The following is a 22,500-nucleotide window of genomic DNA, read 5'->3' as shown; positions in this document are numbered from 1 at the left end:
GTTCAAAGTCAAATTATACTGAAGTCGTTCTGCATTTGTTTTATTAATACATTTTAAGCATCATGGAACTATTACTGCTTTATTGTTTTTAATTGATAAATCCTTTTGATTTAAGAATTTCTATATATTTTGGTTGGAAACAAGACAAAAAAAAATCTAGGCTAGAAAACCTTTTTTTGCAGTGTAATTTATCTTATCTATCAATCGTGTTATGATTCCTAAATATAATCAATAGTTTTACTCACTTGCCAAGATCATATTTTACTCACAAATGATGTTTACAAAATGTTTCATTTTGACCCTGAATATGAATATTGAAGATTTAGCACAAATAAAGCACCAATAACAGAAACAAGAAAATGTCACTCAAGAAACGGCAAAGACGGCGCTTCAACGAGATCTGTGTCTCAAACCCTGTAAAAGGTAAATACTGTAAATATTATAAAGCACAGACGTGTGGAAAGTGTGCTTTGAGAATCTCCAGCTGCGCCGTCCTGAACTCAGATGACACTGAATGCTGTATTTTTAGTTCAGAACAGCTCCTTCAAAGCCAGATCAGTTTTTAGACACTTAGAGCGGAAGCAGGGTCCCGTCTACCCAGCTTAACCACATTCCAGTCTGTTTTCATCCAAACCTCTGCCACGCGTGCAGGTAGAAAATAAAGGTGAACAAGAGCCAGTTTATGCTAGATTTACTCTTCTGGATTCTTTGGATATTCAATAAAATACAATTTTTTCTCATTCGTTATATTTGAATTTTTAAAATATGGTTAATTATTGTTTTGCATTTTGTATTTAGCATTTAAATATATATTTTTAACATTTTTTTAACTTTTGCATCGTCAACATTTTGAAATTTAACCAGAAATCATTTAAATAAACATGCTTTTTAAAGAAAACTGTGCATCAATGAATTGTTCGCACCAAGACCAGGAATGTATTTTAAAAAGAAAGTAGGGCCAGTTTTGAAGCCAGTTGACTCACTAATATTTCAACTATTTTAGTATCTAAGGGCGTTAACAGAGTCAGAGTTAGCATTCCATTTAAACTAAATGTGGAGGTATTCAAATACTTTTATTTTGAAATGTATTTTTGTGAAACGGAGACGGAAGTGAAGGGCGTGGGGGAAGCGCGAAGAAGAAATCCGGAGCAAGAGGTGCGCGAGTGCGATCGACAGACAGAAGAAACCGAAACTAAAAGTAATAAAGCCGAACTCTGCAGTTTTCGCTTATAAGTGGACAGCAGTTCGCGAGATTCGAGGTGAGCTGACGAGGAGCTGGACCGAGCTTGTGCTGCTGCTGTGGACGTTGTTGAAGCTGAACTGTGAGTGTGATGCAATAGGGCGTCGACCATTACACTGCGGAGAAAGTGTACGTGAGTGTTTTTGACTTCGTCTGGAAAGAGCTTTATTTTCGTTTATCTTCAGTTTGCTTCCCGGAAGTATACAACGGACAGTATTTTTGTGGTTTTGAATTCGAAGCTGTTTTTTGAACGAGTAACTTTTTTTTTTCTGGAAAGTTCTCCATTTGCCGTTTTTGACACGTTACTGCCGCTGCGTGGATGCGAATGGCATTGTAGATTTTTGTAATTTATAGTTGACTATTTTTGGACTTTCTACAGTTTGTTTCAGTGCTTTTGGGAATAAGTTTTTGTCGGACATTTGAACTTGTCAACAGAACTGTATTCGTTCGTTCTTTCGACAACAGGAGATTTTTCTGCTTACTGGAAGCGTACATGGACAGTGGTTTTTGCTCATTTTTGCTGAACTGTTCTTTCTTGTTTTTTTGAGAAAAAAGACTTAAACAGGTTCTCAGTAATTGCAAAGATTACCCTGCCATATCCGGACACTCCAGTACCAGCCCAGTTCTGTGGTGAGGTAAAAGGTTGACGTTGAGTTGTGATTTATATATATTTTTCCTTTTTTATATATATCTATTTGAATCTGAAAGTACTGCTGTTAATTGTCACCACAAGTAAGTTTATCATTGTGCATTCTTTATTGTTTTTGGTATCTTCAAAACACTGAAAATAAATGTAACATTTTCGTTATCTTGGAGTAGGGGCATTCCTCCTGTCTTGTGGGCTGATAGAGGAAAGAAAGGTTAGTATTTCTATAGTTAGAGAGCCATCGTGTACATTAAACTTCAATCCTCATCAGTCTTGGTCACAAAGACATCTAACAAGGCAGGTAAAGCATACTTATAAATTTAAGTACAGGAATTAAATGTACTAGTAGTTAAAGACCTAGATCTTGAAGCTCTAGTCGTCCAAGATACAGTTAACATCTTTGTACCCCTACACTGTAGTGAAATTTCCTTTACATAAAATTGGCGTCCACGAACAGGATCGTTCTTAGCCTGATCTCTGTATTATTGTGTTATTAGTATTCTGTCCCAGGTCTGTGAGCAAGAAGAAAATGGCAGAACTGGAGGAGTTGAAGAGGGAGTTTGCTGAGATGCAAAGGAGGTTAGCGGAGCAAGCTGGAGCTTTGGATCATGCCAGATCGGAACAGCGAGAAGCTTTGTCATTGGCAAAGCTGTAATAGAGCAGCAAGCCTCCACTCGTGCTACCCCAGCAACAATTTACGTTCCAAGAGAGCACAAACTCGCTGACTTCACTGGTTCCACCAAGCCTGGAGACGGAGGAGTAGAGGAGTGGATTCTTTCCATGAAATCAGCGTTCCGTGTGATGAAAGTACCAGAGGAAGATCAGGTGGAGCTGATTAAACCGCATTTAAAAGGAGAAGCTAGAGATACCGTGGAGGTTCATGCTGACGGAGGGGATAACAGTGTGAGTCTATCTTCAAACTGTTACAAGAAACCTATGGAGACAAGGTTCCTATCGGCACAAGATTAAAGGACTTTTATGATCGGAAGCAAGCACCTGCTGAAACTATACGTGCCTACGCTTATGACTTACGAGAAAAACTTTTACAAGGTGAAGCGCAGAGAGCCTGGTCGCGTTCCAGATGAAGAGAGTGTTCTGAAGGAGCAGTTGGTCCTGGGATTAAGGGATGATTTATTAAGGAGAGAAATGAAGCGAAGGATCAAGGAAGAGCAAAGTCTGACTTTTGCACAGTTGATGCAGGACGCAATCACCTGGTCTGAGGAGGAGGAGGCACAGCCAGAAAGTATTTTAAAACCCCCAGTGCGTGCAAAGGCTGCAGTTCACACTACTGTGGCGACTGGCGACACTTCATCTCCGCTGACATTGGAGAAATTGCACGACGCAATAGAAAAGATAGCTGCACGTCAGGAAGAATTATACAAAATGGTACATAGTCAAGGGAGAACCGATTCTCGTCAAGGTGTTATGAGACGGCAGCCACTAAAGAATAGTGAAGGAGAGTATATCTGTTACACATGTGGTGAACCAGGTCACACCAGTAGACACTGTGGTCGGAATAGACAGTTGAAGGGCCATGGTGCTGCATCTTCACCATTAGAAGGAGCGACTGAGGGGTCAAGAGGGGCTTCATCGAGTAACACTGTGAACTCCAATGGGCCATCTGTAGTTCGAGTCATACGGCTGATTGGAGAGCAGAAGAAGTTCCACAAACTCTAAAGGACAGTGCGTTTGGTGACTGCTTGACTGTGGATGTAAAGATAGCAGGAGTACCCACACGGTGCTTATTGGACACAGGCTCTGAAGTTACCTCCATCTCAGAATCTCATTTCAAGCAACATTTTTTGGCAAACAGGGGAGAGCATTGACATCAGCTAACTGGGTGCGTCTAACTGCTGCAAATGGACTAGACATTCCAGTGCTCGGATGCTTGCAGGCAGATGTGGAGTGCCTGGGGAGTCTGCTTCCAGGAAAGTGTGTTTTTGTGCTCACCAAGCAAACCCTGATGCAAAGGAAATGAAGGGATTGGATGGAATTGTAGGGATGAACGTGCTTAGTGAATTGAAAAACTTAGTGCTGTCACGAAGGAGTTAGACAAAGAAAGTAAAACCAGGCAACTCATGGATGCAAACGTGAGGAGAGTGATAGCAAGAGTGGATAAAGATGAGAGACTCTTGGGACCTGAAGGAAGGATAGGATTTGTTAAGGTGTCAGGGAAGCAAGTTGTGACAATCCCGCCTTTAAGTGAGAAGATTGTAGAAGGCCACTGCACCATTCCACACCAAACAAAGCATCAAGTACTTGTAGAGTGCACAGATTCTGTTACCCTTCCTAAAGGACTGTTAATAGCCAGTGTTCTTGCTAGCCCAGAAAAGGGTAAGGTTCCTGTACGAGTGTTAAACCTGTGTCAAGAATCTGTCAAGTTGATGCCGAGATCCAGAATTGCAGTCATGTTCAAACCAGAGAAAATAGTACCCAAACAAGTTGTGGAATTTGAGGAGGATATTGATGAGTTGCGTGTTAAAAAGCATGTCCAATGCAACATTAATGTTGAGAGCTTACCCAAAGAGTTGTCCATTCCGGTCCAGGTGAATCAAGAAGGACTGACAGACATGCAACGTGAGGAGTTAAATGCACTGCTGACCCGGTACAGTGATGTTTTCTCCAAGAACGACACAGATTATGGTTATACCACAACAGTTATGCATAGTATACCGACAGGAGATGTACTACCAATCAAGCAACGTCACAGACGAGTCCCACCTCACATTTTTCAAGAGTTTAAGAGACACGTGCAAGATCTAGTCAGTCAAGGCATACTGAAGGAAAGTTGCAGTCCATGGGCCTCTCCCGCCGTCATTGTGATAAAGAAGGACGGAGGTGTTCGTTTCTGTTGTGACTACAGGAGACTTAATCAAGTCACATTCAAAGATGCTTACCCCCTTCCTCGTGTAGAAGAATCTTTGGATGCTTTAGGCAATGCAAAGTTGTTTTCCACATTAGATCTCACGGCCGGTTATTTCCAGGTGGCGGTAAGTGAGTCAGACCGAGAAGACTGCTGTCACGACACCTTTTGGATTGTTTGAGTGGACACGGATGCCGCTTGGTTTATGTAACGCTCCAGCCACCTTTCAACGCTTGATGGGTGCAGCACTAGGTGATCTGGCCTTCGATGTTCTTTTTGATCTACCTTGATGATATCATTGTGTTCTCAGAAGATTTCAAGTCTCATTGTGAAAGACTGGAGCTTGTGTTCTCAAGGTTACGTCAACACGGCCTGAAACTGAAGCCCAGTAAATGTTTCCTCTTTAAGCCAGAAGTCAGGTTCTTAGGACACATAATTTCAGTGAAGGGAATTCAAGTGGATATGGACAAAGTACAGTGCTTGGATGCATGGCCTAAGCCAACAAATGTTAGAGAAGTCAGACAGCTGTTGGGATTTATGAGTTACTACCGCCGTTTTGTCCCGAGGTTTGCACAGCTGGCAAAGCCCTTGCATGCTCTAGTGGGAAAAGATAACAAAGGGAAGTCATCAGAACCATTGTGCTGGAGTGAGGAATGTCAAGCTTCATTCAGTCAGTTGAAGAGTTTTCTCATGTCCCCTCCGATTTTGGCTTACCCTGATTTCCAGTGTCCGTTCATACTGACGACGGATGGGAGTCGCAATGGACTTGGAGCGATCCTCAGCCAAAAGCAGGGGGGTATAGAGCGTGTCGTCGCCTATGCGAGCCGTGGTCTGAAGGGTTCTGAAAGAAATGACAAATATTATAGTGCCTTCAAGCTGGAGTTGCTAGCTCTTAAGTGGGCAGTAACAGAGAAATTTAAGGAGTACCTGATGTTTGCAAAGTTTCAAGTAGTCACTGACCACAATCCCCTCCGATACCTGGAAACAGCCAATCTTGGAGCAGTGGAGCAGCGCTGGGTTGCTCAGTTATCAGAATTCAACTTTGAGGTTTGTTACAAACCTGGAAGACAAAACATCAATGCCGACGTTCTTTCTAGGATTCCCTGGAGTGTAGAACCTGAGAAAGATGATACAGGAAAAGACTTCATTCTGTTAACCACGGATGAGGTACGAGCATGCTTGTGGCCAGGTAAAGGAGAGGAGAGCGAAAGAAATGCCAACCCATGTTGCCAAACAAGCCATCATAAAGAAGGGTGTCGATGGTTACAGCTGGTCATCTATTTGTGAGCAACAGAAAAAGGATCCTTGTATAGCACCTGTATATGTTGCTGTGCTTGGGAACAAGAAGTTAGTGGCAAACAGTTTCCGAGGTATGGGAGCCCAACAAAAGAAGTTGGCTAGACAGTTTGAGCGTCTGAAACTGAAACATCAAGTCCTGTTCAGAGTAATTACCGATCCGAGAGATGGGGAAGAAAATTTGGCAATTAGTAGTACCAGAGTCGTTGCAACTGAAAGTGTACGAAGGAGTGCATGAGCATGGAGGACATTCTGGAAGTAGGAGTACATTGGAGCAGATACGGCGAAAGCTATTATTGGCCCTCGATGACCAATGATGTGCAAACATGGGTAACCCAGTGCCGGAGATGTACTCTAGCTAAGGACGTGTTTCCTAAAATTCGTGCTCCTATGACTTGCACCAATGTAACTGCACCTCTAGAAGTTCTTGCCATGGATTACACCATGCTTGAGAGATCAGCAGGAGGTTACGAGAATGTTCTAGTACTTACAGACATGTTTACAAGATTCACTGTGGCCGTACCCACTAAAAATCAAACTGCACTCACCACTGCCAAAGCCCTTGTAATGCACACTGGTTCGTCTGTTATGGGTGTCCCGCCCGACTACACTCTGATCAGGGAAGGTGTTTCGAGGCAAGTGTAATTAAAGAGCTCTGTAAGTTATATGGAATCAGCAAGAGTCGAACCAGCCCTTACCACCCACAAGGCAATGCACAGTGTGAAAGATTCAATCGAACAATGCATGACATGCTACGGACATTACCTGTAGAAAAGAAGAAAGACTGGAAGACTTACTTGCCTGAACTGGTGATGGCTTACAATAGCCATGTTCATTCTTCGACAGGTACTCGCCATTTTATCTAATGTTTGGACGAGACGCAAGGCTGCCCATGGATGTCCTAGGAGGAAAAGATTTAATTGATGATGAGGCTGAAGATTTGGATGAGTGGGTGAAGAATCATCATGAACGCTTGAGGATTGCAGCTGAAACTGCAAAGTCAACTGCCCAAGAAGCTTCTAGGAGAAGGAAGAGGGTCTATGATCGCAAGACGGCAGGAGCGCTCGTTAGACCTGGTGACAGAGTATTGTTGCGTAACCACAAGTTTAGGGGACGGAACAAAATTCAAGATAAGTGGGAGTCCAGACCATATTTGGTAGTGCAACAGAACCACCCAGATTTGCCTGTGTTTACAATACGTCCTGAGCTGGGGGGTCCCACAAAAGTAGTTCATAGGGATCAGTTGAGACACTGTACCTTTCCCTCTCCCACAAGACAGGTTACACGTAATGAAAGAGAAAAAGAGCTGTCAGAAACAGAGGTTGACCCACACGACATTGTTTACACTCTGTATCCTACACAAATTCAGAGCACAGATTTACCTGAGGTTGCCATTGAAGTGTTATGTGAGGAGGAGGGTAGTGTAAGTGACAGGGAAGGGGTAGAACCTGAACAAGATGCCGAATCTGAAAACCCTGACATGTCAGAAAATGACTTTTGTGAGGTTCCTGATCTGAGACGGTCTAAAAGAGAAACACAGGGTAAATTGCCTGTAAGATATAGAGATGACTATATTATGTAAATTTGAGGTTAAAGGGAAAAAGAGAAATTGTCAAAGTGTATGTTTTAATGCTTTATCTGTTCTGTTTTTATTTCTTCTAGAAACTGGTCTGCTTGGAGAGTCCTGTATATGGCAGGGTTTAGCAGGGGGGAATGTGGAGGTATTCAAATACTTTTATTTTGAAATGTATTTTTGTGAAACGGAGACGGAAGTGAAGGGCGTGGGGGAAGCGCGAAGAAGAAATCCGGAGCAAGAGGTGCGCGAGTGCGATCGACAGACAGAAGAAACCGAAACTAAAAGTAATAAAGCCGAACTCTCGCAGTTTTCGTTTATAAGTGGACAGCAGTTCGCGAGTTTCGAGGTGAGCTGACGAGGAGCTGGACCGAGCTTGTGCTGCTGCTGTGGACGTTGTTGAAGCTGAACTGTGAGTGTGATGCAATAGGGCGTCGACCATTACACTGCGGAGAAAGTGTACGTGAGTGTTTTTGACTTCGTCTGGAAAGAGCTTTATTTTCGTTTATCTTCAGTTTGCTTCCCGGAAGTATACAACGGACAGTATTTTTGTGGTTTTGAATTCGAAGCTGTTTTTTGAACGAGTAACTTTTTTTTCTGGAAAGTTCTCCATTTGCCGTTTTTGACACGTTACTGCCGCTGCGTGGATGCGAATGGCATTGTAGATTTTTGTAATTTATAGTTGACTATTTTTGGACTTTCTACAGTTTGTTTCAGTGCTTTTGGGAATAAGTTTTTGTCGGACATTTGAACTTGTCAACAGAACTGTATTCGTTCGTTCTTTCGTCAACAGGAGATTTTTCTGCTTACTGGAAGCGTACATGGACAGTGGTTTTTGCTCATTTTTGCTGAACTGTTCTTTCTTGTTTTTTTGAGAAAAAAGACTTAAACAGGTTCTCAGTAATTGCAAAGATTACCCTGCCATATCCGGACACTCCAGTACCAGCCCAGTTCTGTGGTGAGGTAAAAGGTTGACGTTGAGTTGTGATTTATATATATTTTTCCTTTTTTATATATATCTATTTGAATCTGAAAGTACTGCTGTTAATTGTCACCACAAGTAAGTTTATCATTGTGCATTCTTTATTGTTTTTTGGTATCTTCAAAACACTGAAAATAAATGTAACATTTTCGTTATCTTGGAGTAGGGGCATTCCTCCTGTCTTGTGGGCTGATAGAGGGAAAGAAAGGTTAGTATTTCTATAGTTAGAGAGCCATCGTGTACATTAAACTTCAATCCTCATCAGTCTTGGTCACAAAAGACATCTAACAAGGCAGGTAAAAGCATACTTATAAATTTAAGTACAGGAATTAAATGTACTAGTAGTTAAAGACCTAGATCTTGAAGCTCTAGTCGTCCAAGATACAGTTAACATCTTTGTACCCCCTACACTGTAGTGAAATTTCCCGCTACATAAAGGCATGATTTCAGATTGAAAAGCATGTAAAGTTAATTGAACATGGCAGTGGGCGAGAATCTGCACGATTCTCCATTTCATCCACATCTGTTGTGCGCGGGCGATGGGAGGCCTGGGAAAATGAAGGGTACGGTGTGATGAACGCTGAAAAAGTGGAGCTAGACGTTTTCTGGGGCAAACCTCCAGAGAGAAGCGCTACAGCTCACAAAGAGCTAACACTCATTTCAGCGCTTTCTCTCCTTCACATCCATTATATCTGCCCTTGCGCTGTCTGTTTACCTTTCCATAACGCATGATAATTTTTAATACAGAAACAAAACCGAAATTCATTTACACCATAAAGGCCAAGCGGGTCTGTTTTTAAAGGAATGGTTCACCCAAAAACCTCAACAAAAAGCAGCGTGGATTTTCTGTGCGGGTTTCAAACGACACGAGAGAGAATAAACAATGACAGAATTTTAATTTTCAGACGAGCTGTTCCTTTAAGAAGATTTGTTGTTCCCCCCCGGGGGATGTTTTACAATGCAGGCAGATCTCAGAAAATCAGAGGGGATTGTGGGATACCGGTGCAATGACTGACTCTTATGATCCTCCGCTGTTTGAACTGCAATAACAGGAAGCGCAGCGGACGCACACGCATATTTATAAATCTGAAAATAGGCTATATAGACAAAAATAAACGCTCACCAATTCTGCATTTTTTAGATCAAAAACACAGTAAAATTACGATATATTTTACCGCGATTAAAATACTTTTTCTCAGCGCGAATATATTTATTCCAGTGACACAAAACTGTATTTTGAGCATCATTTCTTTCAAATCTTTCATGCATCGCATCCACATTAGCTCTCTGCAGCAGCGTTCACCTGCTCCACCCGTGACTCAGTCTTTCCAGGTTAGTTTCAGATTAACCTAACCAGCTCCAGAGTAACTCCATGCACGCATTAATGCACAGGACAGCAGGCTTCGAAGTTAATGCATTCATCCGTACTTCAAAGCAATTCACGGTATACGCTAACAGCGGGCGGAAAGGCAAGCCTCAGGCCGCCCCGGGTTTAACCGCCTTATTCAGCGGCGAGACGTACATCACAGTCTGCGAATCATTTCCAGCTTCATTTTTACAACTTACACCTAATAATGCCGTCGGTTACCACAGAAAATGATTTATTATTTGATCAAACCAAGCAGTACTGCACTCGCCTGCAATAAAAATAACCAGTGCAGTTAATATTACATTACATTAGTAATGTAATATTAACACGTTACATCAGTTAATAGGAACTAAAAATTAAATCACTTTTAAAGCGTTTATTAATCGTAATGTTAATCCCAACATTAACCAATACGTTAAGTTATTTTATGGTATTTAAAGGAACAAACGTGAATTAACTATTTGAACAGTTGATGTCAAATCGTCTTATTGCTCATTTCTTAATGCAACGTCACATTTTAGCAGTCGTTCGTTATACATGAAAAAACGCACAGCTGCAGTAACAAAACACCAGCTTTTTGTGGATTTCGTTGCAAGTGCATCATTGTGAATGCTCATCTACAAACCCCAAAAAATTATTGCATGCAGCAATCAGCTAAAAGGCCGTCCACATAAGCTAAGCTTTTAGCAAACAACCCCAAACATTCCTTTAACTGATCTCCAAATCTCCCTGTACTCAACAATGAACAGTATACGTGATAAAAAGACGCACAAACGCCGCGCTGCCTCACAACGTGCTTTTAAAACTCTGCCTGAAGCGTGTTGTACCTCTTTGGCTCTCTCCAGCTCGTTCTGCATGGCCTGTTTGGAGATCTCCACCTCGATGAGTTTTGCCTGAGCTGCTCGTTCTCATCCTCTGCCCGTGTGTGCGCTTGTCTTCCACCGTCTCCAGCTCATTGTGCAGACGCACAGATACATCTTTGGCCACCTGCGGACGGAAGGATGCATTAGACCTCGTTTTTATCTCTTATTAGGTAGCTAAAAGGCACGTTTAACCCCCACACGTTGGCTACGAAAAAGCACCTTGAGGTCCTGCTCCAGACCGCGCAGAAGCTCTCCGTCGACGTGTCCGGTCTGAGCTACACGCAGGCTCTTCTGTTCAGCCTTGCGCGCAGGCGGTACTGAAGGATCCGGCAGTTCTTGTTGGAGCGGTCCAGTTCCCTGCGCAGCTCCTGGAGCTGGTACACCTCCTCCTCCAGGTAACTGTCCCTGATCTCCTCCATCTCGGCTCTCCGGCAACTCGTCCACTTCATCCTGAAGCAAACCAAACCAGGTTAGAATCAGAAAGAGAACGGGAACCAGAACTACGGTTAAGATCAGAATTAGAACTAGAATGAACACAATAAGAATCGAGGGCTGGAAACAAAGATCGAAAGCAGAAGTAGAATAAAAATCTTAATCTGGATTAGAATCAGAATCGAGATTAAATGTGGATGCATTCTGAATCAAACACATTCAGGAGTCTGATTAAATTGGATTCGATTGTGAAATGAATCTACCTCTGCGGGATTAAAATCGGAAAAAGAAAGTCAATCGAACAAGAGTCAGAATCTAGGATTAGAATCAGAATGAAAACGGGGATCAGAAACTGGATCAAAAACAAAAGAAAATGAGAATCAAAACTGAAAAACAAAGCAGAACGATAATCAGAATTTAGATTAGAATGAGCATCAGGATTAAAATCGGAATAAAATTCTAAATCGGATTAAATCGGGATCTGATTATGAAATGAATTTACTTTCTGCAGGATTAAAATCAGATCAAATAGCACAATCGGGAATAAGAGCCAGAATAGAAATGAACATCAGAATGAAGAATGAAAGGAAGCCATCAGTATTAGAACCAGAATGAAAACAATCAGAAACTGGATTAGAACTAGAACCCAAACTAGAAATAAAATCAGAATTTGGATTAGAACGAGTTAAAATAAGAATAAAAATCTGAATCACATGGGTCTAGTTAAAATGGATCTGGTTACGAAATAAACTTTGTAGGATTAAAAGCATAATAAAAATCAGAATGAGGGTTTAGATTGAACATAAAAATAAGAAAGGAATCCACGAGGATCGCAGAGTGAGAATGAATATTAAAAACGGAATGAGAATTAGAATCAGAATCATAACCAGGTTTAGAATCAGAATGAAAATGTGGATCAGAAACAAAGAGAACCGGAAATAAAACTACAAAACTAAAAGGAACATAAGAATAAAATACAGAAGGAGAATTGGACTAGAACTAGAATGAAGCTCGGAATCAGAGCGAGAACAACAGAATCAGCATTAAAAATAATTCAGAACTACAAAGGACATCTACATTTGGAATAGAATCAGGATTAGAATCCCAATAAATACATTTGTGCTCAGGATCCTGAAAATGTGCTTCAGTGTAAATGTGAATGATAACAGAAACAGAATTACAAAACGGAATACAAACACTCATTCGGGAGACTAATTCAACGAATCGAATTTTGCGATATTAACGAACAAGCTCCCCACCGGAACAAGAAAAAGACACTTGAAAAGTGCAGGTCGGGGAAGCGTAGGAGCTGTAATGAACGGCTGTCACTCGTGACGCCTCACTTCCCAGTAAATACAAACAAGGTCGAGGGAGAACAACAGAAAGAGAGACGGGCAAAGCGTGTGGACGTTCCTGACAAACAGGAGTTTAATGTCGCGCTACAGCGCTCTAACGTGGGCCTACTGCCGTTTATTTGTTTAAATACAGATGCAGTATTACAGATAGAGAGATAGAGAGACATCTGCTTCAGGGAGGCTCCAAACACACGGTCCGGCCCCGGGGTCAGGAGGGACCGGGGGCCATCGCACGCACAGCCACTAAAGAGGAGTAACACGGCGTCTTCGGAGATAAACTTATGAAAATCCCGTTTGCGACAGCAGTCGAGCCCCGCGCGTCTGACACATGAGATAAATCATTTATGGAATTATGCTAATTAGGTCCGCCTTCATCCGCCCCCGTCACACAGTGATGCGTTTCCTGCGGGAGTTTGAGGGTCTTTCTGAAGCAGCGCCGGTTTCGTCTGTACTCTGCGGACCGGTGTGACCCAAAATCAGTTAGAGAGCAGATTTATGGATCTAGATCTCGCTCTCCTCACAGCGCTAGGAGACTTTTTAAAGCATCTCGGAGAACTTTAAGGAGAAGGATACCGCACTGACAGTTCTATCTGCGTTGCATTATGTTTATGAGGCCCTCCAAGGGCCAAAAAAATTTACTTTTACGTATTTACTTTGGACTAAGCAGATTATTTAATGATGGTAATGAATGATGGTGCAGTGCTGGAGTCTGGAGACGATGCAAATGAATAGGATTAATTTAATACCAGGGACGAAAACATAAAGAGGGTCACCATGTGCAAAAAACAAATAACAGTGTTCAAATAGCGGCTCAACCCGTAATCCTTCAGACTAACACCGTTACAAACTCAACCACAATTTTATATTACGTTATTTACGCTATTTAGAATATAAATAAATATAAAAATATTTAAAAAAATTTATATGGAGAGATTAGATTGCATAGGCTATATAGTAATAAGTAAAATGTGTGTGTGTGTTTTTTTTATAAAACTGATATACATTTATTTTACCTTTGTATTATATTATATTTGATGTACACACGTATAAATAACTTGTGTGTGTATATATATATATATATATATATATATATATATATATATATATATATATATATATATATATTTTTTTAAATCATTCAAAGTAGCTATAGTATAAATCAAAGCTCCCCACAAACTTTAAAGCATCATCTCAACTGCTGCTTTACGCTGGTAGCATTCAAGAACAATTTTAAACCGTACTTCAAGTCACTTTTAAGAATGCCTTGGGAAATCCGCATTACCTTGAGGTAGTCATTTTCCGATCGAAGGTCTTCGATTTCCCTCAGCAGCTCCTCCTGGGCCATTTCCTTGCCCTCCGGTTTGAAGTGTGCGTCCTTCTCGGCTTTGCATTTGTCCGCGTGCGCGCCGGGCACAGGTGCAGCTCCCGCCCCTGAGATCCGAACCCGAACCGCGGCCGCCCGCTCGCTCGAACCGGACCCGCTGCCCGACTCCGCGTCGCTACTGGCGGCCCGGACGAGTCTATGCTCGTCGGACAGCGGCTCGGAGGGACAGTCGGATAGATCCGAGCTGCTGTCCGTCTGACAGACGCCGCGTCCGGTGGGAACGCGTATCGGGGCCGGCCGTGCCTTGCTCTTGGCGGTGTCCGCCACTTTGCAGGCCGGTTTCGGTTCGGATGCTGCATGCTGAGTGACCTTAACGGCCTTTTTTGTCGCTGAGGGCTTGGTGTTGCTTTTTGCAGGTGCTGATGCGGTTTTGTCCTTCGCGCTCGGGACGGTGCGTCGCGGAACGCGGCTCTGAGGCGTCACCGGCGCGGCGGACGCGTGCTGCTTGTTGAATTTGGGGGATTTTGGCACGATCGGTTTGCCCGTTCGCGAGTGGACATCCTTCAGGACGGGTCTGGCAGGGGACGGCGCGCGGTTTAACCTCTTCTTCTCCACCTGAGGATGAGGATGATGGCTCTGCGGTTTAGTGTCGGAGCCATTGGAGCTCTCCATTATACAACCTGACAGACTGATCTCATCACTTCAGATTCGCTGGCCCTCAGCCATCGCCGCGTCGCTTCCGAACGGAACGCTTTGGGTGATGCGGTGTCGGTGAGAATCTCCGTGCTTCTGCGCGTTGAATCAATCCGTCCGTCCATCCCTCCCCCCGGGATTACGGTGCTCCCATCTCTCCCCGCTGTCCTCTCCGCCTCCTGACCGCGTCTCCCCCCCGCTACCGAAGGGAAAAATCTGCAGCCGCTGCGGTCTGACGCTCCCCGTCCGCGTCTCGGGTCTCGTGGAGCGCATGCGCTTGCTTTTCACACACAAATACCGAACACACCCCTCCTCGCGCTCCGGTACATGTCAGGCACGCGTGCGTACGCGTGGAGACGCAGCGAGAGGCGCGCGCGCACACGCGTTTCTACAACAGAGACACGGAGAGAGAAACGAGGGATGTGTGTAAGGCAAAAAAACCCTGAAAACTGGAAGGGGGAAGGCTATTTCCAAGGCAGCATTACTCATTTTGGTTTTATGAAAAGAATAAAAGCATGTAAATGGAAACATAGACTATTACAAAAACGCAAAAAAAGAACTAAACTAAAATTAAACTAAAAACGAAAAAATAAATAAAAACATATTAGTCATAACAGTAACACTTTAGTTTACTACAATGGTTAAACAATACTTAAATAGAATTGCTGTGAATAAAAAATAAATAAATAAAAATAAATTAACCTAAAAGGCTTATAATATTATAAGAAATCAAAAATACTAAAGTAAATATAAAAGCTAATTTAAAATATTGTTAACAAATAAGTAACAAAAAACTAATATTGGCTAGATTTACTACAACTTTTTTTTTTATCCAGCAGCGCCATCATTCCGTAAAAGGAGGAAGTGCATTTCTGAAAATAAAAGTGAAATCAAAACACTGAACATTTTGCATCATAATGACAGACAGAATAGAATTCAAGTGAACGCGTAAAGAGAATGAAAAGCATCAGAACAGGTTACGCACATTTGTGTAATAAATATATATCTTTATTTGCACTTCATTAGTTTAAGAATGCCACAAGTTATAAATACCACAAAACTGCTTAAACATGCCAAACTGTTTGAGATAACTAATAATTGTATTATTCGTTACAAAGTACTCTTCTGTTTTGCAGCGTAATGAGGATCCGTGTGGTTTTTTTGTTTTGTAATGCAGTAAATACCGTCCGGCCGAGAAGGCGAAACCAAGACTAAGGCTATTCTGTACAAAATGAAGCTTCATAAAGGCAACACGTATTGCTACTAGAACAAAGAAACCCTACAGAGTTCAGAGAGTTTGTTCGGTTGAACTTTTCAAGACAAATGAAGTTTCAACGGACAGTCTTTCTTAAGAACAGGTCAGACTTACCAAGCTTCAAACTAAATAAAACAATTTAAAAAGGCCAAAGGTTTGAGAAAATGCGCTCAGAAATGTAAATTGGGGTGTTTTGCTGTAAAGAAAATAAAGAAATAAAATTAATCTGACTCCAGGTTCAGAAGAAATTCAACTGCCATCCAAAATAAATTTGCAATAAAACATTTGCCAAAAGGAAAGTAAAAGCACTTGGTGAAAAGGAGTATCTGATAAGGTTTCCCCTTCTTGAGGTTAGTACGCTTTCCCTAAAACACTGTTAACACGTAATGGACAGCTTTTAGGTTGGTTATAAGTCTTCCGAGGACACAGAGTTCAAAGAAGTTAAATCTGAAAATTAAAACGGAGTTAGAAGAAGAATAAAACGCAAAAAAGCTGTTTTCACCTCAGCGACAGTCAAACATTAGTCCTCTCAAAAACAGACACGGCGTTGGTTATTAAATACTACACTGGTTTCAGACGAGAATATTAATCCGTTACAAACAACATGAACACACCGCCACTACACACGTAAATCTTCTCTCTATTATTTCACATATGCTGAATCTCATTACACCTGTCCAAAATAAAGGTAACCCCAAGACCAAAAATGTATTTATATTTTTATATATATATATATATATATATATATATATATATATATATATATATATATATATATATATACCAATTTTTTCCCTTTTTATGACTTTATTTTTGTGAAAATTAAGCATATTATCACCCATTTCACTGCGATGAGCGAGAAAATATGCATTAGACATTTTTTTTTTTTTTTTTTGAAAGGAAAAATTTAGTAATATCCGTTGCACTGATATCGATTAAAAAAATGTTTTTCTCCACATTACACCAATTGCAACGGGAAAGGAGTACTTCATTGTCGTAGAAACATTGGAGAGGGAAACGATGTAAGCAATATTGTTCTCGATCTTGTCAAAAATGACCTTGACATGTTTTCACGAAATTCTCCCAATTAAAATTGTTTTTTCTTTTTTCCCTCTAGATGTCGTTCCAGACACTCATTAACACTGTCAGTCCTCTATAATGTTTATAAAAATGCATCATATTCCCACGAACTCACTTTAAAAAACCTGTTGCTACTGCATATCTGATTCAGCTGAAACAACCGTTCCCATCAAACACCTGTTATGTTTTACTATACAACACAGCTATTTAATAATTCCTAGAGTCCTTCATCTAACGCAGGCAAAGTTTTAACTTTCTAGTACCAAAACCGATGTCCCTTTTTTAGTTTTAATCCTCTCTCCACATAGAAACAGGCCTTTACGCTGAGAGCATTTCATCCTGCAATCCAGATCTAGCGAATAAAACACCCAATTATTGACCTTCCTTTATTCTACTCGAGTTAAACGACACCGAAAAGAGGACTAGGAAGCAACGAAACTCTGCTAAATAATAAGGCTAATCTTCTGTACACAGGTCCTTCGCTAACGTTCAGCATTTCGGCTGTTCGTAAACTAGCTACTGAATGGGATTGTAGTGCAAAACACAACAGATAACACGAAATCCACCTCAAAAAAAATAAAACATTAACACTGATAGAACGTAAGGCGTAAAGACAACCCAACCACGCCGGCCAATAGGCCACTCCTCTTAAACACAGCCGATAGAAATTAACGCACATCCACTTGGCTTCAAATGCCAAAACAATTCAGAAAGAAGCTTTCCAATTTGAGACCGGGAACGTTTTCCTGTAAGAAATCGAGGGTAGAGTATCCGTCGTCCGGTAGAAACGCGAGGCGTCTTACTTCTATGATTTTGTAAACTACATATAAATAGGAATCGATGGGTTTGCACTCATTTCATGCATGTGATGCTTTTCCCATCAGGAAGGCACATGTCGTACAAACGCAATCCTGTGCTTCCCAGAAACGAGGTAGTGTTATGCACGGGAAATAACGGGAAATGAACGCATCTACGCGTGGGAGAGATGACGCGGATGTTCTTTATTGGCATCTGGAGGTACCGAAATGCCAAGCGTGTTAAATTGCGCAGTCTGTGGTTTGTGAGGACGATTATATTGGCGCTTTTCATCTTCTCTGGTGACGACAGGCGCCCATCTCATCGTCCGCGTTTGGCCCGGTCGTCTGAAACGGCGTGTGTTCGGGTTTTAAGAGAGGAGGCGGCGTTGGGTTTCTAAATGAAGCGCGAAGCGAGTCTCAACAGCAGCGCATGCGAGGCGGAGGCAGCTCCGGTGGGATTTCGGGTTCGGGCTGAAGGGACAGGATGCTGTTGGACAGCTCTTTGCTGGGGACTTCAAGAGGCATCTGGGGAAAGACAAGAGTTTGAGTCAGTTTGTAAGATGTGACAGACTCTGTAATGAACGAGAAGATGCTCAGAAGAGATGGGAATCAGGGCTGGACCGATGATCCGAATAAACCTGAAATGCTTGCTGAAAGTTTGGGATGCATTTGGGAATGCAGCAAGCTTCTAAACTAGATGTTGTCGGTAAACGAGACGCTTTAGGCTCCCTAAGGGTTTCTGTCGAAATCCATAAAGCGCCTCTATTAGGCTTTCATGCAGCCTGCAAATGTATAAATCTGAAAGTGAGAAAGCTGTTTTAAAGAAAGAAAGAGTCGGCTTTCGTTTTTAAAAATCACTGAAACAAGTCGTTGGTCTTTTGGGGTTGGTCTGAATGAAAATGCTAATTCATTCTTTGCCACTAGGTGCCGCTTTTGGCGCTGATCGACCAATCACTGGAGCGGTTTGGAAAATTTAATCGCTAAATCGTCTGAGCGCAGTTGAGCAAATAAGGTGAAAATAAAATCCACATTATAAAGAAAATTAAAGTGTTTTTTGACCTTGCATGCGACCTGTTGTTAGAGGCTCCCTAAACTAAAATATGAACTTTTCATAACCAGTAATAGGGGCACTTTAAAACTCAACATGAAGAAAAATATTGCAATATTACAGATATAGTTTAAATGTAGTAAAACTATATACACAAAAAACACAATAAAATCAATAAATAAATATCAATAAAATGTAAACATATGATGTGAATAAAATATAGTAGAGAGATATGAATAAAGCAGATTTTTATACTGCAAAATTTTACAAACCTATACTATGCATACATTTTGTACTGTTAAACATATTTATTATTTCCTTTAGTATTATTTAGGAATTAATATGTATTCCTATTAATATCACTATTATTATTATTATTATTATTTTATTACAGTCACAGTGTTAAATAATCACACAATTCACTTTAAATTAAATTTTTAAACTACTCTTTTTTTCTTTTTTTTTTTTTAGAATCAACTGTATCAATAAACTATGACTTCTAAAAAAATTAAAGTAAAACAATTACTGCATGCGCCAAATTTTTAAATCTTCCAAAATTTTTTTTTAGAAACAATCTCACCTGCTTTGGCCTCCAAAAAGTCATATACAAATTAAACTGTTAGGTCACTTTACATGTTGGTCAGATGGGTCCTTCCTGTCTAAGCGGGCAATTATTGGCCATCATACACTCGAAACTTCAGAAGTTTGGCAAACAGACAAATTCTGTCTCTGCATGTCTACTGAAATCCAGAAAACTCCTTTTATCTCATGATGATATAATTTGAGCCAGTAACAAAACATCTCCACTTACCTTACTCAAAATGTCATCAACTAGTTTAAGGAATATCTCATCCACATTAAAGTTATCCTTGGCACTGGCCTCACAGAATCGCATCCCTGATATCCGTGAAGCAAACTACCAGAAACGAAAAAAAAAAAATAAATACTTCAGAGTAATCGTGCTTCTGAATGGGTTAAATATTTCGATTTTTGGTTCTTTATTCCCTTAATGGTAATATACCAAACGATTGCATGGCTTTAGAAGATGCATGGACTGCTTTTATGATACTCAGATCAAGTAAATAATGTTTGGTCGAGCTGTTCCTGTGAGGTGTGCTTTCACTAGCCTTGTTAGCTCTAGTCTCAGTGGGTTTGGGAAGGTTGTAGGACGCATTATTCAGAGCATTCAAGGAATTTCTTTGTGGAGGTCTCAGGCAGAATAATGTCCCTGTGTCCAGGGCTTTGGACGGACTGAAAGAACCGTAGTAAAGCAGCATTGTCCTCCACTAAACTAAATGTCAAGGTAAACCTGAGGCCGCTTTATACAGCTGAATTTAAAGTTAATTCAGGCTATAATAAAGTTATAAAAGTTCAAATCATAATAACACATTTCATACTCACGTCATATTTGCTGAACAAAACATTTGCTCAACTAACTCTGAGGTTCTCGATACGGCATGTATTTAAACATATTATATTAAAACCATTAAAATACAAGTGTCAGATATTTTTATGCTATAGTTATTTTGTGTATTATATATAGCATACAATTTGAAAGTAATAGAAATTTTGCCTTTGCAATTAACTGAAATAAATGACAAAAGACAAAAAAAACTAAACTAAAATTAAAATAAAAACTGAAATAATGATTTAACATATTAATAAACAATATTTAAATAACACTAAAATAACATTGACCTTACCCTCCCAGCTTGTTGGGCCAACTTAATTTTTTCAATCCTTACATCGTGATACTTATATTAACTTATTTTAAGTATTTTTTTTTTTTAAAGGAAGAACACTTTGTTATTTAAAAAAATAGAGAGAGAAAACAGTCATCATTAGCTAATAGCTGTGTTAATAAGATTAAAACTACTAAAAGTGGTTTTCAGTAATAGAATTAAAGTGCTAAAATTCCTCAAATTAAAATTAATTAGTAAAAAAACTAAAATAACAGTGCTCTCACCCTCTCAGCTTGTTGTCGTGAGATGGCGCGGTCAGACTCACAGTCCAGTTTGTTCCCAACCAATAGGAGCTCAGCATCCTCTGACGCATACTGCACAGAAGCAAAACAACACATCACTAAAAAAAGACTTGGGGTGGATGCATAGGTATTAGGTGTAGAGCAGATATGTGCTGCATAACCGACAACCGATCCGTGTTTTAGTTGTTTGAGCACCTTGTCAATCATCTTCATCCATTTAGGCAGGTCGTCAAAGGTTTCCTGCTTCGTGATGTCATACACCAGCACGATGCCTTTTGCACCGCGGTAATACGCCGACGTGATGCTGTTAAACCTCTCCTGACCAGCTGTGTCCCTGCAATCATTCCTCATCATTAGACTTACAATGTTTGACTATGAGAGAAAGACAATCGCTTTATCAGTGAAAAGCGTCTCTACAATCACAGGCAGTCGGAACGGAGGGATGGAAAAAGTAAGAGGATTTGTGACATCTGCTGAAAAAGAAAGTCTGTTTTTTTAAATTTAATAGAAAATTACGAAGACAAACATGACATGCACCGACGGATCGTTCACAATAAAAACAGGAAGGTGCGTTATCGACTTGATTAGATCATTTGCTTCACCGATAATTTCAGAAAACGTCATCGTGGCACATGATAGACACTCATTTTACTGTACCTTTTACACCTAGTCTGGCTGCATTTTTCCAAAACAGGATATGATGTCACAAAGAGGACGGTGAGGCGTCACGTGTCAATGAGCAGTTAAGACGGACAGTGAAGGACAGCCGTGGGCGCTGGGGAGCTGGATGTGAGTGGACATGTGTTACACACAAGCGTTCAAAAGCAGGCATCTGCAGAAGTGTGGTGTGAGAGAAGCCAGCGAGGAAATGCTGATAAAGTGGGCGGAGAGGTGATGGATGGGAGGTTAGCGTTAGTTGGAAAACGACTGTAAAGGTGTGGAATAACAGAAACATTAGTTTGCAAACTGTACCAAACCGAAAGAGAAAAGAACTACGATTAGCTTAAAGATATTCACCGAAAAATGAAAATTCTGTCATTATTAACTCACCCTGGAGTGGTTCGTAATCTGTATGAATTCTTTGTTCTGTCAAACGCAAGTAAGATGTTATGAAGAAAGTTTTTAACCAGGTTTTTTGGCCACCATTGACTCCCACAGTATTTTCGTTCCTGCTATGGAAGTCAATGGTGACCCAAAAAGATCTGCCTTTGTGTTCGTCAGAAGAAAGAAATTCAGGTTTTGAACTACTTGAGGGTGAGCAAATAATGACAGAATTTTCATTTTTGTATTTTAATCATTTTATAGAATAGTCTACTCCATTGTTTATTAATCAATTTTGTAATTTCACTTGTCTGTAAAAATGAAGAGGACCTAATTGCAATGAGAAAAAGTAGCATATTTTTATTTTCTATAAGTGCCATATTATTAATGAATGGTAGGAATATCAAATTCAACTAATTATTCTTATGCTAAACAGCCTAAACGACGAAGTACAATGTAGATACGTTTCTTGAATTTATATTTTTAAATTATTCAGTGTATCCCAACTACATAAATAAAACAGAATAAATGAAAATTTATCTTAACGGAACTCCACTGAAAAAAAACTAAAAAACAGAACAGAATAAATCATGGCCAAATTAAATAAAACAAAAGCGAAAATAGAATCTAAAAGAAAATAACAGAGCTAAATCTAATAA

General features: G+C 40.5%; 1 protein-coding gene, 1 long non-coding RNA gene and 1 pseudogene across 2 annotated transcripts in view; all 3 read right to left on the bottom strand.

Annotated features, from left to right (window-relative positions):
- LOC122335660 overlaps positions 1 to 15,007 on the bottom strand; it is a 53,036-nt pseudogene extending 38,029 nt beyond the window's left edge.
- LOC122335680 lies at positions 5,065 to 5,948 on the bottom strand. The gene is made up of 3 exons (XR_006248995.1): positions 5,677 to 5,948; positions 5,464 to 5,590; positions 5,065 to 5,346 (listed from the first exon to the last, which is right to left on the bottom strand). It is a non-coding gene; the product is annotated as an uncharacterized LOC122335680 (long non-coding RNA).
- A 3,101-nt stretch (positions 15,008 to 18,108) lies between the features above and the next one.
- Positions 18,109 to 22,500, bottom strand: part of rab12 (RAB12, member RAS oncogene family) — a 7,484-nt gene continuing 3,092 nt past the window's right edge. The window contains exons 3-6 of the mRNA XM_043233542.1: positions 20,996 to 21,134; positions 20,783 to 20,872; positions 19,628 to 19,732; positions 18,109 to 18,293 (exon numbers count right to left, since the gene is read on the bottom strand). Of these exons, the coding sequence (XP_043089477.1) occupies positions 18,186 to 18,293; positions 19,628 to 19,732; positions 20,783 to 20,872; positions 20,996 to 21,134 (442 nt within the window). The 3' untranslated portion in view covers positions 18,109 to 18,185. The remainder of the gene's footprint in view (positions 18,294 to 19,627; positions 19,733 to 20,782; positions 20,873 to 20,995; positions 21,135 to 22,500) is intronic.

This window comes from Puntigrus tetrazona, unplaced genomic scaffold (genome assembly GCF_018831695.1).
Source record: "Puntigrus tetrazona isolate hp1 unplaced genomic scaffold, ASM1883169v1 S000000846, whole genome shotgun sequence".
NCBI lineage: Eukaryota > Metazoa > Chordata > Actinopteri > Cypriniformes > Cyprinidae > Puntigrus > Puntigrus tetrazona.
This window is presented reverse-complemented; position numbering and strand designations above follow the sequence as displayed.